At 51.9% G+C, this 16,706-nt stretch overlaps 1 protein-coding gene across 1 annotated transcript in view; it reads left to right on the top strand.

Moving 5' to 3' along the window:
* The window catches only part of col9a3 (collagen, type IX, alpha 3), a 160,472-nt gene that overhangs the window by 28,432 nt on the left and 115,334 nt on the right, over positions 1 to 16,706 (top strand). The window contains exon 5 of the mRNA XM_070894907.1: positions 11,179 to 11,232. Within this exon, the coding sequence (XP_070751008.1) occupies positions 11,179 to 11,232 (54 nt within the window). The remainder of the gene's footprint in view (positions 1 to 11,178; positions 11,233 to 16,706) is intronic.

The following is a 16,706-nucleotide window of genomic DNA, read 5'->3' as shown; positions in this document are numbered from 1 at the left end:
CAGGCTAAGTGAGTGGGCAAAAATTTGGCAGATGGAGTATAATGTTGGAAAGTGTGAAGTTATGCACTTTGGCAGAAAATAATCAAAGAGCAAGTTATTATTTAAATGGAGAAAGATTGCAAAGTGCCGCAGTACAGTGGGACCTGGGGGTACTTGTGCATGAAATACAAAAGGATAACATGCAGGTACAGCAAGTGATCAGGAAGGCCAATGGTATCATGGCATTATTGCAAAGGGGATGGAGTACAAAAGCAGGGAAGTCTTGTTACGGTTATAGAGGGTATTGGTGAGGCCACACCTGGAATAGCGCGTGCAGTTTTGGTTTCCATATTTATGAAAGGATATACTTGCTTTGGAGGAAGTTCAGAGAAGGTTCACGAGGTTGATTCTGGCGATGAGGGGGTTGATTTATGAGGAAAGGTTAAGTAGGTTGGGTCTCTACTCATTGGAATTCAGAATAATGAGAGTTGATCTTATCGAAATGTATAAGATTATGAGGGGACTTGACAAGGTGGATGCAGAGAGGATGTTTCCACTGAGGGGGAGACTAGAACTAGAGGGCATAATCTTAGAATAAGGGGCCGCCCATTCAAAACAGAGATGGGGAGAAATTTCTTCTCTCAGAGGTTTGTAAATCTGTGGAATTCGCTGCCTCAGAGAGCTGTGGAAGCTGGGACATTGAATAAATTTAAGACAGAAATATACAGTTTCTTAAATGATAAGGGGATAAGGGGTTATGGGGAGAGGGCGGGGAAGTGGAGCTGAGTCCATGATTGTATCAGCCATGATCGTATTGAACGGCGGCGCAGGCTTGAAGGGCCGTATGGCCAACTCCTGTTCCTATTTCTTATGTTCTTGTTGATATGTCCTTACTATTCAGTATAGATGAACACGAGGCTCATACTTGAGAGAAGGTCACTCTGTGACCAATTACCTTTATTACCAAGAACTCAAGCAGCAGACGGTGGGTGGAGCTTCACCTTTTATACCGGAAAGTCCAGGTTAGGAGTGTCTCCCACAAGTTCACCCCCTTGTGGTCAATGTTCTCAAGGTGTACAACTTAGGTCAGCTTATATGTGGGTTACAATGATAGTTGAATACATGACATCACCTCCCCCCCAAAGTCTTATTGGGATCACAGGTTAAGTCTCTCTGGTGGTTTACGCTCCCTTGTAGAGCGCCTGAGTTGGGGCTCCGGTCGTTGGGCACTGGCCTGAGTGTCTGCTGTTTGCGGTGCCTCAGGCCTGTCTGGACTGCCCACAGTGACTAGGCTCTCCTCCACTTGGTTCCGGTGTTCGGTCACCTGTGGTGGAGTGAACTCTATATCATGTTCTTCCTCTGCTTCTTCGATGGGTTTGCAGAACCTCCTTTTAGTTTGATCCACGTGTTTGCAGCAGATTTGTCCATTGGTAAGTTTAACTACCAAAACCCTATTCCACTCTTTGGCAATCACAGTGCCTGCAAGCACAGAAAGTTGTTGAGGCCAATTCACTAAATATATTCAAAAAGGAGTTAGATGAAGTCCTTACTACTAGGGGAATCAAGGGGTATGATGAGAAAGCAGGAATGGGGTACTGAAGTTGCATGTTCAGCCATGAACTCATTGAATGGCGGTGCAGGCTAGAAGGGCCGAATGGCCTACTCCTGCACCTATTTTCTATGTTTCTATGTTTCTATGTCTAAGCCATTTGGGCCCTGCAGCGTAATTAAGGACCAAAACAGGGTCATTGACATCAATACATCGCGCCCTCTCATTCCTGTCATGGTAGTCACATTGTGCATGACACCTGCTCTCAACAATTTCTTTCATAGTAGGGAGTATAAGGGATAACCTGGTTTTGAGCGTCCTTTTCATTAGCAGCTCTGCGGGTGGAACCCCTGTGAGTGTGTGTGGTCGGGATCTATTGGCCAACAGGAGGCGTGATAAGTGGCTTTGTAGGGAACCCCCTTGGATTCTGAGCATCCCCTGTTTGATTATCTGCACTGCTTGTTCCTCCTGACCATTTAAGGCCGGCTTGAACGGTGCCGTTCTGACATGGTTGATTCCATTGCTTGCCATGAAGTCCTGGAATTCAATGCTTGTGAAGCACGGGCCATTGTCGCTGACCAAGACATCCAGTAGACCATGGGCAGCGAACATTGCCCATAGACTTTCTACCGTGGCAGAGGATGTGCTTGAATTTAAAATGGCACACTCAATCCATTTGGAGTAGACACTCAATCCATTTGGAGTAGGCGTCTATTACAACCAAAAACATTTTTCCCATGAAAGGACCTGCACATGGATGCGTGACCATGGCTTGGCGAGCCAGGACCAGAGGCTAAGGGGGGCTTCCCTGGGTGCGTTGCCCAGCTGAGCACATGTGTTGTACCTGCTAACACAAAGTTCCAGGTCTGCATCAATCCTTGGCCACCAAACGTGTGACCTGGCAATTGCCTTCATCATGACAATACCCGGCTGCTCATTGTGAAGTTCTCTGATAAACACTTCTCTGCCCTTCTAGGGCATGACTACTCGGTTTCCTCACAGTAGGCAATTGGACTGAATCGAGAGTTCATCCTTGCGCCTATGAAACGGTTTAAACTCCTTAGGGCATGCCCCGTACGTGGCTGCCCAGTCCCCATTCAGGACACATTTCTTAACTAAAGACAGTAGCGGGTCTTTATTTGTCCAGACTTTAATCTGACGGGCTGTCACAGGTGAGCCTTCACTTTGGAAAGCTTCAACAGCCATGACCATCTCAGCATCATGCTCAGCTGCCCCCTCAGTGGTGGCTAGTGGGAGCCTGCTGAGTGCATCGGCGCAGTTTTCAGTGCCCAGTCTGTGCCGAATTGTGTAGTCATAGGCGGCTAACGTGAGTGCCCACCTCTGTATGCGGGCCGATGCATTCGCATTTATGGCCTTGTTGTCGGCCAAAAGAGACGTTAGTGGTTTGTGATCTGTCTCCAGCTCAAATTTCCTGCCAAATAGCTACTGCATATTTTTTTACTGCATATACACATGCTAACGCTTCCTTTTCTACCATCCCGTAGCCCCTTTCTGCCTGGATCAGACTTCTGGAGGCATAAGCTACCGGCTGTAACTGACCTTGGCATTGACATGCTGCAACACACACCCGACCCCATAGGACGACGCATCGCACGTTAGAACAAGTTTCTTACACGGGTCATATAACCGTAACAGTTTGTTGGAGCATAACAAGTTGCGTGCTCTATCAAAAGCCCTTTCCTGGCTGTCCCCGCAGACCCAATCGTGACCTTTGCGAAGGAGCACGTGTAGCAGCTCTAACAGCATGCTCAATTTGGGAAGAAAGTTACCAAAATAGTTCAGGAGCCCCAGGAACGAACGCAGCTCCATCGTGTTACGGGGTCTGGGTGCTCTCTGGATCGCTTCTGTTTTGGACGCAGTAAGTCTGATCCCGTCTGCTGCTACCCTCCTCCCCAGGAATTCTACCTCTAGAGCTAGGAAGACGCACTTCGCCTTTTTCAGTCGCAGCCCTACCCGGTCCAGTCTGCGTAGTACCTCCTCCAGGTTGTGGAGGTGTTCTTCAGTATCACGACCCGTGATGAGGATGTCATCTTGAAAAGCCACCATCCTTGGAATCGACTTGAGGAGGCTTTCCATATTTCGCTGAAAGATCGCGGCGGCCGAACGAATCCCGGACGGACATCTGTTATACTCAAACAACCCCTTGTGTGTCGTGATGGTGGTCAGTTTCTTCGACTCACTCGCCAGCTCCTGGGTCATGTAAGCTGAGGTCAGGTCCAATTTTGAAAAAAGTTTGTCACCGGATAGTGTCGCAAAGAGGTCCTCCGCTCTCGGTAGCGGGTACTGGTCTTGGAGTGACACCCGATTGATGGTGGCCTTGTAATCGCCACATATCCTGACCGACCCATCCGCCTTGAGCACCGACACAATCGGGCTAGCCCAGTCACTGAATTCGACTGGCGAGATGATGCCTTCCCTCAGCAGGCGGTCCAATTCGCCTTCTATCTTTTCCCGCATCACGTACGGCACCGCTCTGGCCTTGTGGTGTACTGGTCTGGCATCTGGGTTTATGTGAATCACTACCTTGGCCCCCATGAAAGTGCCAATGCCGGGTTGAAATAATGAGTCAAATTTGTCCAGGACCTGTGAGCATGATACTCACTCCACAGAAGAAATTGCATTGACATCGCCCCATTTCCAGTTCATGACAGCAAGCCAACTCCTCCCCAGTAGTGCAGGACCATCCTCCAGGACAATCCAGAGTGGCAACCTGTTCTCCGAATCTTTGTGGGTCACGACTACCGTGGCGCTGCCCAGCACCGGAATGATCTCCTTTGTATATGTCCGTAGCTGTGCATCAATCGGCAATAATTTTGGCCTCCTGGCCTTGGGCACCCACAACCTTTCGAACTGTTTGATACTCATCAGGGACTGGCTGGCCCCCGTGTCTAGCTCCATTAGTATTGGGATGCCATTGAGGAGCACTTTCATCATTATCGGTGGCGTCCTGGTATATGAGCTGTATATGTGCTCCACATGAACTCGCTGAACTTCAGCTTCCAGCGATTTCCCCCAGTATTCATTTGGCCTCGTAGGGCTTACATCGGGCCCGTCCTCCTCATACATCAACCTGGCTGCAGGCTTCCTGCACATATGCATCAAGTGACCGCTGACGTTGCAGTTTCTTCAGGTATATTGCTGATACCTGCAAGCTCTGGCTGGGTGTTTGCCTCCACACCTCCAGCATGAGCTGAAGGCCCCATTGTTGGAAACAAAAGGTCCATTACTAGTCGATCATCTCTGACTGTCTCTGTAACTGTCCTTAAGCGCACCATTAACAGGTGTTGATGGCCCCATTACTGGCCGCATTGTCCATTGCGATGGCATGAATCGCCGTTCAGCTAGCCATTGTTTCTGTCGAATTCCCCCTTTGGGTTCGACTACATGCTGGGGCATGTCTAATTGCCCTTGTCTGCCTAGAGAACTGTGTGCTGCATTAACAATGTTGACTCCCTGGTCGTTTGCCGCATTTGAGCCAAGGTTTTTGCCATAAATCATTCTGGTCTCTTCTTCCCCTGAGATAATTGTCTGGGCTGTCAGAGCCGCCGCTTCCAAGGTCAAATCTTTGGTCTCAATCAGTTGCCTTCAATAAAAAAGTCTCGCAGCATCTCCGCTCTGCATGCATCTGGGAACTTACATAGGCTCACCAGTCGCCGGAGATCTGCCACGACGTCTGGAACGCTTTGCCCTTCTCGCCGCCGGTGCGTGTAAAACCGGTGTCTCACCATGTGCAGGCTGCTCGCCGGTTTAAGGTGTTCCCCGATCAACTTACTGAGCTCTTCGAACGTCTTGTCCACCGGCTTCTCTGGCGCTAGAAGGTCCTTCATCAGGGAGTACGTCCTGGATCCACAAACCGTCAGGAGATGAGCCCTGCGTTTCCTGTTCCAACCGTTCCTTAGTGACAAAACTTTGCTGTAGTCTCCCAATAAAGTCGTCCCAATCATCACCAACACAGTACCTCTCTTCTGTTCTGCTAGTGGCCATGCTCGCGTGGTTTAAATCCCAGTTTTTCCTCGCCAATGATATGTCCTTACTATACAGTATAAATGAACACGAGGCCCATACTTGAGAGAAGGTCACTCTGTGACCAGTTACCTTTATTACCAAGACCTCAAGCAGCAGACGGTGGGTGGAGCTTCCCCTTTTATACCGGAAAGTCCAGGTTAGGCGTGTCTCCCACAAGTTCGCCCCTTGTGGTCAGTGTTCTCAAGGTGTACAACTTAGGTCAGATTATACATGGGTTACAATGATAGTTGAATATATGACACTTGTGTTCCCTCTCCAAGGCCCAACAGAAGCAGCAAAACTCCCTGCTGTACTTCAGTATCTCGGTGCACTCTGTGTTGGAAATGACCAAAGACTCGCAGGTTTAAGTCTAATTATGTCAGAAATGTAGAGACAAATCCAAGGAGCAAAATATGTCTCCATCAGCTGAGAAACTGAACTGCAGAATTACTAGAAATTGAAAAAACTCGAGTCCAGAACCACGCACGCGTGAATTTTCACAATGAAAACCCGCGGAGCTGGCTGCGCGGGAATTCCCGAGAGTTGTTTGGCCACGTAGCTTACAGGGAACATTGTCCAGAATCAGAGGGGCACAGTCTCAGGACAAGGGCTCGGCCATTTAGGACTGAGATGAGGAGACATTTTTTCACTCAGAGGGCGGTGAATCTTTGGAATTCTCTGCCCCAGAGGGCTGTGGAGGCTCAGTCGTTGAGGCTCAAGGCTGAGATCGATAGATTTTTGGGCACTAGGGGAATCAAGGGATATGGGGATCGGGCGGGAAAGTGGAGTTGAGATAGAAGATCAGCCATGATCTTATTGAATGGCGGAGCAGGTTCGAGGAGCCGTATGGCTCGACTCCTGCTCCTAGTTGTTATGTTCCAATGCACACGGTGAATTAAAACATTTAGTTAGAACTGGCAGGTTACTGGGAGCAGCACCTCCTCATTGATCTGACAAGTTACTGAGACCCTTAAAATGAAAATAGTTCTTAGAAGCAGAAGTCATTAAATATTCTGGGAAAGGCTTTTGAAAGTCTCCGACCATCTGATTAGAGAGTGTGAGTGTGGAACGTCTTACTCCAGTTCTGTGCGTGCACAGTTCAGTGACTGTGTGTTATTTAATGAGCGGCATTGCTGACTGTTGGTGAGTGTGAAGGGTCATTAATGAAATTTGCGCAGACATTTCCAGATTACAGTGGCAATTGATCAGAAGCAACACACTCTAATTTCAACCTTCCTTGGCAGGGAAAATGTGAAAACAGTAAATACTAGAAATACGCACAGTATCTCCGGGAAAGGCAAGTTAACAAATTAGGTGGTGGTCCAGCGTCAGAATGGTGCAGGAAACCCCTGTATCCGATGAGCAGCTCAAAGTAAAGACATATGTGAATGTCAAGAAAGGCTCCATTTTTATATAGCACCATTCACGGCCTCAATGCATATCAAAGTGCTTTACAGCCACTGAAGTTCTTTTGGAGTGCAGTCGCTGATGTAATGTGGGAAACACAGCCGCCAATATGCGCACAGCAAGCTCCCACAAACAGCAATTTGATAATGACCAAATAATCTGTTTTCGTGATATTGATTGAGGGATAAATATTGACCCCAGGACTCCGGGGAGAACTCCCCTGTTCTTCGAATAGTGGCCGTGAGATCTTTTACACCCACCCGAGAGGGCAGACGGGGCCTCAGGTTTAGCGTCTTATCTGAATGACGGCACCTCCGACAGTGCTGCACTCCCTCAGTACTGCACTCGGTGTGTCTTCCTGATTATACGCTTCTGGAGCAGAACTTCTGTTAATGACTTTTAAAAGAGTAAAAAAATAAAAGACTGCCGGTGTTGCAAATCTGATGCAAAAACAGAAAATCGTAGCAGCTCACAGGAACAGGAGGAGACCATTCAGCCCCTCGAGCGTGTTCGGCCATTCAATGAGATCACGGCTGATCTGTATCTTAACCTCATTTACCCGCCGTGGTTCCGTAACCCTTAATACCCTCGCCTAAACTAAAATCTATCGATCTCAGTCTTGAAAGCTCCTGTTGACCCCCGGCCTCAACAGATTTCGGGGGCGAGAGTTCCAGATTCCCAGCACCCTTTGTGTGAAGAAGTGCTCCCTGACATCACCCTGAACGGCCGGGCTCTAATGTTAAGGTGAAGCCCCTTGTTCTGGTCTCCCCCACCAGAGGGAATAGTTTTCTCTATCTACCAATCCCTTTAATCATCTTTAAATATTTCAATTAAATCCCCCCCTTAATCTTCTATATTCAAGGGAATACAACTCTAGCCTGTGCAACCTGTCCTTATAATTTAACCCTTTAAACCCCGGGATCATTCTGGTGAAGACAACATCTGCAGATAGAGATCGGAGAAAACCGGAATTGTTAACTTGTCTGTTCTCTCAGATGCTGACCAGCCTTTTATAAAGGAGCAGCTAATAAAAGAAAGAACTTGCATTTATATAGCGCCTTTCACGACCACCGGACGTCTCAGTGCTTTACAGCCAATGAAGTACTTTTGGAGTGCAGCCACTGGTGTAATGCAAGAAACGAGGCAGCTAATTTGCGCACAGCAAGCTCCTACAGACAGCAATGTGATAATGACCCGATAATCTGTTGTGGTGACGTTGGTTCAGGGATAATTATTGGCCCCAGAACACCGGGGAGAACTCCTGGGCTCGTCTTTGAAACACTGGGATCTTTCACATCCACCTGAGAGAGCAGACGGGGCTTCGGTTTAATGTCTCCTCTGAACGATGGCACTTCCAACAGTGCAGCGCTCCCTCAGTACTGCCCCTCCGACAGTGCAGCGCTCCCTCAGTACTGCCCCTCCAACAGTGCAGCGTTCCCTCAATACACCCCCTCCGACAGTGCAGCGCTCCCTCAGTACTGCCCCTCCGACAGTGCGGTGTTCCCTCAGTACACCCCCTCCGACAGTGCAGCGCTCCCTCAGTACTGCCCCTCCGACAGTGCGGTGCTCCCTCAGTACTGCCCCTCCGACAGTGCAGCACTCCCTCAGCACTGCCCCTCCGACAGTGCAGGGCTCCCTCAGTACTGCCCCTCCGACAGTGCGGCACTCCCTCAGTACTGCACTCCCTCAGTACTGCCCCTCCGACAGTGCAGCGCTCCCTCAGTACTGCCCCTCCGACAGTGCAGCGCTCCCTCAGTACTGCTCCTCCGACAGTGCAGCGCTCCCTCAGTACTGCCCCTCCGACAGTGCAGCGCTCCCTCAATACTGCCCCTCCGACAGTGCAGCGCTCCCTCAGTACTGCTCCTCCGATAATGTGGCGCTCCCTCAGTACTGCCCCTCCGACAGTGCATCATTCCTTCTACTGCCCCTCCAACAGTGCAGCGCGCCCTCAGCACTGCACAGTGAGTGTCAGCCTGGATTTTGTGCTCAAGTCCCTGGAGTAGGATTTGAATCCACGACCTTCTGACCCAGAGCCGAGAGTGCTGCCCACTGAGCCAAGCTGACATAATGGGTTTAATGGCCCGGAGGGAAATCTTAGATTGGAAAAAAGAGTTTACAGAAGATTGATCCGGTAATGTCGGTCGACACGGCCGGTGACAGACACACTTGGCATCCAGTGGGATTCAGCAGACCCTGCCTCTCCTCCTTTACTGTTCCCCAGAATGCCATCCTGGTAATACACTGCTTCGAATCCCGTCCTCCCCCTCCGGCAGATCTGTAAAGTTTTGTGATAAATCCTCCTGGGTCCACCACATGAAGCAGAGTTTACACCAAACCTGTTGTGAAAGGCGTTTGCAGATGGTCAAGGCACTGGCCGCTTAACATTCGAGCCCAGCCGTTCAGGGGTGATGTCAGGGAGCACTTCTTCACACAAAGGGTGCTGGGAATCTGGAACTCTCTCCCCCGAAATCTGTTGAGGCCGGGGGTCAACTGGAGCTTTCAAGACTGAGATCGATAGATTTTAGTTGGGCGAGGGTATTAAGGGTTACGGAACCATGGCGGGTAAATGGGGTTAAGATACAGATCAGCCGTGATCTCATTGAATGGCCGAACAGGCTCGAGGGGCTGAATGGTCTCCTCCTGTTCCTGTGAGCTGCTACGATTTTCTGTTTTTGATACTGGGGTTCTCGGTTGTGGACAGTCCAGAGATACCTCACCTGAGGCCATTGAGCCAGCGAGGGTCAGCAGGGTGCTTTACAATCCAAGGATATCTGTGTGTACCAGATGAGGACTGGGTTGACTGTGATGCCATACATAAGAAATAGGAGCAGGAGTCGGCCATTTGGCCTCTCGAGTGTGCTCTGCCATTCAACAAGATCATGGCTGATCTGATCTTGGGCTCAGCTCCACTTCCCTGCCCGCTCCCCATAACCCTTCACTCCCTTATTGCTCAAATATCTGTCTATCTCCACCTTGAATACATTTAATAACCCAGGCTCCACAGCTCTCTGGGGCAGAGAATTCCAAAGATTCACGACCCTCTGAGAGAAGGAATTCCTCCTCATCTCCGTAAGCTAAATAGCCTGATAATCACTCTCCAACCGATGACTCTTTGGGTGAAGTACTGGAGAGGGTCTGCTGGCACTGATAAAATGGATCAGTCTGATCATTGTCCACTGTTGAACCCTGCCTAGTTTGCGTGCGTCCCCGCCTGAACCCAAACCTTTGTAAAATGCCAAACTCACTTGTTATTAAATTGAGAAACACAGATGATGAGCCAAGGCCCCGAGTGCAGGGTCACGAGACCAATCCAGATCTTCAGCAACGTGAGGTATTATTCTGGTGGGGGGAGTCCAGAACAAGGGGGGGTCACCTTAAAATTAGAACCAGGCCGTTCAGGGTGATGTCAGAAAGCACTTCTTCACACAAAGGGTGCTGGGAATCTGGAACTCTCTCCCCCAAAACGCAGTTGAGGCCGAAGGTCAATTGAAAATTTCAAAACTGGGATCAATAGGCAATTTTGTTAGACAAGGGTACTAACATAAGAAATAGGAGCAGAAGTAGGCCATACGGCCCTTCGAGCCTGCTTCACCATTCAATAAGATCATGGCTGAGCTTAAGGGTTACGGAACCAAGGCGGGTAAATGGAGTTAAGATACAGATCAGCCGTGGAATGGCGGAACAGGCTCGAGCAGCTGAAGGGCCTCCTCCTGCTCCGATGTCATCATCATCATCATCATAGGCAGTCCCTCGGAATCGAGGAAGACTTACTTCCACTCCTAAAGTGAGTTCTTAGGTGGCCAAACAGTCCAATACGAGAGCCACAGTCCCTGTCACAGGTGGGACAGATAGTCGTTGAGGGAAAGGATGGTTGGGGAGTCTGGTTTGCCGCTGCCTGCGCTTGGTTTCCGCACGCTCTCGGCGACGAGACTCGAGGTGCTCAGCGCCCTCCCGGATGCACTTCCTCCACTTAGGGCGGTCTTTGGCCAGGGACTCCCAGGTGTCAGTGGGGATGTTGCACTTTATCAGGGAGGCTTTGAGGGTGTCAGTGTGACGTTTTCTCTGCCCACCTTTGGCTCGTTTGCCGTGAAGGAGTTCCGAGTAGAGCGCTTGCTTTGGGAGTCCCGTGTCTGGCATGTGAACAATGTGGCCTGCCGATATAGGAAGACAGACGCTGCTAAGTTAAGTCCACCTGACGGCTTGCTTTATCTCTCCAGGGTTTACCGGGGTTGAATGGCCCAGCAGGTGCTGATGGAGCCCAAGGTGAAAGGGTAAGTTCAATTTAAGATGACAAAGTTCAGCGGTGTGGTGAAATAGCTTACTGTTGTTGCATCAAGTTTTCCACAGCGAGTGGGAATTCGAGGGGGGGGCGTCAGAGGGGTTTGGGGGGGGGGCAAAGGAGTTTGTGGTGGGGGCTTGGGGGGAAGGAGGGGTTTGGGGGGAGAGGTTTGTGGGGGGGGTGCAGAGGGATTTGTGGGGGGGAGGGGTTTGGGAGGGCCGGAGGGGTTTGGGGGGGGTGGAGTACTTTGTGTGTTGGGGGGTTTGTGAGATAGGCTTGTGGGGGGAGGAGGGGTTCAGGGGGCAGGGTTTGTCGGGGAGGAGGGTTTTAGGGGGGGGAGGGGTTTGGGGGGTAGGAGGGATTTGTGGGGGGAGGGGTTTGAAGAGGAGGGGTTTGGAGGGGAGGAGGGGTTTGGGGAGAGGAAGTGTTTGGGGGAAGGGTTTTGGAGGGGAAGTGTTTGGGGAGGAGGGATTTGGGGGATGAGGAGTTTGGGGGAGGTGTTTGGGGAGGAGGGATTTGGGAGGTGTTTGGGGAGAGGGGTTGGGGGGAGGGGTTGGGGGGAGGAGGCGTTTGGGGGAGGGATTTCTGGGGGAGGAGGGGTTTGGGGGAGTGGTTGGAGAGAGGGGTTAGGGGGGGAGGGGTTTGGGGGGAGGGGTTTAGGGGAGGAGGGGTTTGGGGGAGGAGGGGTTTGGGGGGATTGGGGGAGAGAGGTTTGGGGGACGCAGGGTTTTGGGGAGGGGTTTGGGGGGAGGGGTTTAGGGGAGGAGGGGTTTGGGGGGATTGGGGGAGAGGGGTTTGGGGGGACGCAGGGTTTGGGGGGAGGGGTTTGCGGGGAGGGGTTTGGGTGTGTGGGTGGGTACAGGTTGAGAATGCCTTTAGTTTTATTTAGGAAGTGCTCAGCCCCACTCTGATTAAAATGTTAACACAAACCGCCTCTGGAATAATTAGTTTTGTGAGATTGCTTGAACTATTCGGGGATGTTTGCACAGTCTGTAATGAACCCTTTGTGTAATTTCCTCCTTTGATTACTTGTGTCGGGAGCCATTTGTCGCTGAGCTGTGACCCAGCAGGAGGGAATTTAATGAGCGAGGGGAGTTTGCTTAAACCTAATATTTACAAGCGAGAGGTTCACTGAGAAGTACTGGAAGCATCGTCATACGATTCTCAACTCTGTCTCACTGGCAGCAGGAGATGTGGGGGTGGGGAGGGAGAAATGGGGAGGGGGTTAACGAAAGGGGGTGGGGAGAAACAGGAGGGGATGGGGAAAGGGGGTGGGCAGTGGGGGAAGGGCTGGGCAGTGGGTGGGGTGAGGGTGAGGGGGTGGGGAGAGGGGATGAGGAGGGGGAGAGGGGAAGGGGCTGGGGAGGGGGTGGGGAGAGGGGGAGGGACTGGGATGAGGGTGAGGGGTTGGAGAGAGGGGAGAGGGCTGTGGTGAGGGGGAGGGGGTGGGGAGAGAGGAGAGTGAGTGGGGTGAGGGGGAGGGGGGGGGAGAGGGGAGAGGGGAGAGAGGAGAGGGGGTGGGGAGAGGGGGTGGGGTGAGGGGGTGGGGAGAGGGGAGAGGGGGTGGGGAGAGAGGGAGGGGCTGTGGTGAGGGGGAGGGGGTGGGGAGAGAGGAGAGGGGGTGGGGAGAGGGGAGAGGGGCTGTGGTGAGGGGGAGGGGCTGTGGTGAGGGGGAGAGAGTGGGGAGAGAGGAGAGGGGGTGGGGGGAGGGGTGGGGTGGGGAGAGGTGGTGGGGAGGGAGGGAGGGGCTGTGGTGAGAGGGAGGGGCTGTGGTGAGGGGGAGGGGGTGGGGAGAGGAGAGAGGGGGTGGGGAGGGAGGGGCTGTGGTGAGGGGGAGAGGGTGGGGAGAGAGGAGAGGGGGTAGGGGGAGAGGGTGGGGTGGGGAGAGGTGGTGGGGAGGGAGGGAGGGGCTGTGGTGAGAGGGAGGGGCTGTGGTGAGGGGGAGGGGGTGGGGAGAGGGGAGAGGGGGTGGAGAGGGAGGGGCTGCGGTGAGGGGGAGAGGGTGGGGAGAGAGGAGAGGGGGTGGGGGGAGGGGGTGGGGTGGGGAGAGGTGGTGGGGAGGGAGGGAGGGGCTGTGGTGAGAGGGAGGGGCTGTGGTGAGGGGGAGGGGGTGGGGAGAGAGGAAGGGGGTGGGGGAGGGGAAGGGGAGAGGGGGAGGGGGTGAGGGGGAGGGGGTGGGGTGAGGGGGAGGGGGTGGGGTGAGGGGGAGGGGGTGGGGTGAGGGTGAGGGGGTGGGGAGAGAGGGAGGGGCTGTGGTGAGGGGAGGGGGTGGGGAGAGGGAAGAGGGAGTGGTGAGGGGGAGGGGAGAGGGGGTGGGGAGAGAGGAGAGGGGGTGGGGAGAGAGGGAGGGGCTGTGGTGAGAAGGAGGGGGTGGGGAGAGAGGAGAGGGGGTGGGGAGAGAGGGAGGGGCTGTGGTGAGGGGGAGGGTGTGGGGAGAGGGGAGAGGGGGTGGGGAGAGAGGGAGGGGCTGTGGTGAGGGGGAGGGTGTGGGGAGAGGGGAGAGGGGGTGGGGAGAGAGGGAGGGGCTGTGGTGAGGGGGAGGGGGTGGGGAGAGAGGAGAGGGGGTGGGGAGAGAGGGAGGGGCTGTGGTGAGGGGGAAGGTGTGGGGAGAGGGGAGAGGGGGTGGGGAGAGAGGGAGGGGCTGTGGTGAGGGGGAGGGGGTGGGGAGAGGGGGAGGGGGTGGGGAGAGAGGGAGGAGGATGAGGCTCATTGTTACCAAGAGAAAAACTCTGTTTGCCGAATATGGAGATGCAGCTCCCAGTGTGGCCATTAGCAGCTGGTCGTGTTCCCTATTACGATGGATATTTAAAGTGTTCTGAGGACCGGCAGTAAGCTACAGCACTGCATTGCTACTAGATTGAAATATGTAAAGAAAGATAGTAAACTAGCAAACTCCCCAACTCCTGCCTGAGGCTGAATCTCACTGTTCACAACCTTGGTGTCATATTTGACCCTGAAAGGAGCTTCTGACCACATATCCGCAGCATAATTAAAACCGTTTATTTCCACCTCCGTAACATCACTCATCTCCACCCTTGCCTCAGCTCATCCGCTGCTGAAACCCTCATCCATGCCTTTGTTACCTCTAGGCTTGACTATTCTAACGCACTCCTGGCTGGCCTCCCACATTCTACCCTACGTAAACTCGAGGTGATCCAAAACTCTGCTGCCCCGTGTCCTAACTCGCACCAAGTCCCGCTCACCCATCACTCTCTGTGCTCACTGACCATTGGCTCCCGGTTAAGCAACACCTCAATTTCAAAATTCTCATCCTTGTTTTCAAATCCCTCCATGGCCCTCGCCCCCTCCCTATCTCTGTAATCTCCTCCAGCCCCACAACCCCCCGAGATGTCTGCACTCCCCTAATTCTGCCCTCTTGAGCATCTCTGATTATAATCGCTCAACCATCGGTGGCCGTGCCTTCTGCTGCCTGGGCCCCAAGCTCTGGAACTCCCTCCCTAAACCTCCCCGCCTCTCTACCTCTCTTTCATCCTTTAAGACGCACCTCAAAACATACCTCTTTTGGTCACCTGTGCTAATTTCTCCTTATGCGGCTCAGTGTCAAATCTTTCATCTTATAACACTCCTGTGAAGCATCGTAGGATGTTTTACTACATTAAAGGAGCTATATAAACACAAGTTATTGTTGTATTTGTAGTCATATAGACCGGTTAGCCTGACATCAGTATTGGGGAAAGATGAAATAGCAGCACATTTGGAAAGCAGTGACGGGATCGGTCCAAGTCAGCATGGATTTATGAAAGGGAAATCCTGCTTGAGAAATCTTCTAGAATTTTTTGAGGATGTAACTAGTAGAGTGGACAAGGGAGAACCAGTGGATGTGGTGTATTTGGACTTTCAAAAGGCTTTTGACAAGGTCCCACACAAGAGATTGGTGTGCAAAATTAAAGCACATGGTATTGGGGGTAATGTACTGGCGTGGATAGAGAACTGGTTGGCAGACAGGAAGCAGAGAGTCGGGATAAACGGGTCCTTTTCAGAATGGCAGGCAGTGACTAGTGGAGTGCCGCAGGGCTCAGTGCTGGGACCCCAGTTATTTACAATATACATTAATGATTTGGATGAGGGAATTGAGTGTAATATCTCCAAGTTTGCAGATGACACTAAGCTGGGTGGCGGTGTGAGCTGTGAGGAGGATGCTAGAAGGCTGCAGGGTGACTTGGACAGGTTAGGTGACTGGGAAAACACGTGGCAGATGCAGTATAATGTGGATAAATGTGAAGTTATCCACTTTGGTGGCAAAAACACGAAGGCAGAATATTATCTGAATGGCGGCAGATTAGGAAAAGGGGAGGTGCAACGAGACCTGTGTGTCATGGTACATCAGTCATTGAAAGTTGGCATGCAGGTACAGCAGGCGGTGAAGAAGGCAAATGACATGTTGGCCTTCATAGCTAGGGGATTTGAGTATAGGAGCAGGGAGGTCTTACTGCAGTTGTACAGGGCCTTAGTGAGGCCTCACCTGGAATATTGTGTTCAGTTTTGGTCTCCTAACCTGAGGAAGGACGTTCTTGCTATTGAGGGAGTGCAGCGAAGGTTCACCAGACTGATTCCAGGGATGGCTGGACTGTCATATGAGGAGAGACTGGATCAACTGGGCCTTTATTCACTGGAGTTTAGAAGGATGAGAGGGGATCTCATAGAAACATATAAAATTCTGACAGGACTGGACAGGTTAGATACAGGAAGAATGTTCCCGATGTTGGGGAAGTCCAGAACCAGAGGACATAGTCTAAGGATAAGGGGTAGGCCATTTAGGACCGAGATGTGGAGAAACTTCTTCACTCAGAGAGTTGTTAACCTGTGGAATTCCCTGCCGCAGAGGGTTGTTGATGCCAGTTCATTGGATATATTCAAGAGGGAGTTAGATATGGCCCTTACGGCCAAAGGGATCAAGGGGTATGGAGAGAAAGCTGGAAAGGGGTACTGAGGGAATGATCAGCCATGATCATATTGAATGGTGGTGCAGGCTCGAAGGGCCGAATGGCCTGCTCATGCACCTATTTTCTATATTTCTATGTTTCTATGTAGAAACAGAATAAATTGTTTTGTTTGATCGAGGGAACAGAACCACAGATGGTTACCGCACAGAAAGAGGCCATTGGTCTTTCTGAGGCAGGTGAGCTGCCCGTGGAGGAGTAACACATGCCCGACTAATGGTGGCGAGGTGTGAGGCCCAGTTGCAGGTCTCCTGTTTTGGGGCCTGCTCTTTGGCCAGTGCTGATTGCAGGTCCGAAAATGGTCCTAAATCAGTTTCCGTCCTCCCGTGTTTTCTTGTTTTAGCTTGACATGGAAATTGACAAACTCTTATCTCATCCGATGCGATCTCCAGCAATATTTGTTCTGATTTAACGTTGCAGCATATCAAGCTCCCTTCAAAACTAAACTGTCCAGAGATTTTTTTATTCCCTCGTGAATGGATGGTTTCCGGAGTTTTGGATGCTT

This window comes from Pristiophorus japonicus, chromosome 12, assembly GCF_044704955.1.
Source record: "Pristiophorus japonicus isolate sPriJap1 chromosome 12, sPriJap1.hap1, whole genome shotgun sequence".
In the NCBI taxonomy this organism is placed as follows: Eukaryota; Metazoa; Chordata; class Chondrichthyes; family Pristiophoridae; genus Pristiophorus; species Pristiophorus japonicus.
The sequence above is the reverse complement of the archived record's forward strand: the minus strand, read 5'-3'. Positions and strand labels throughout refer to the sequence as shown.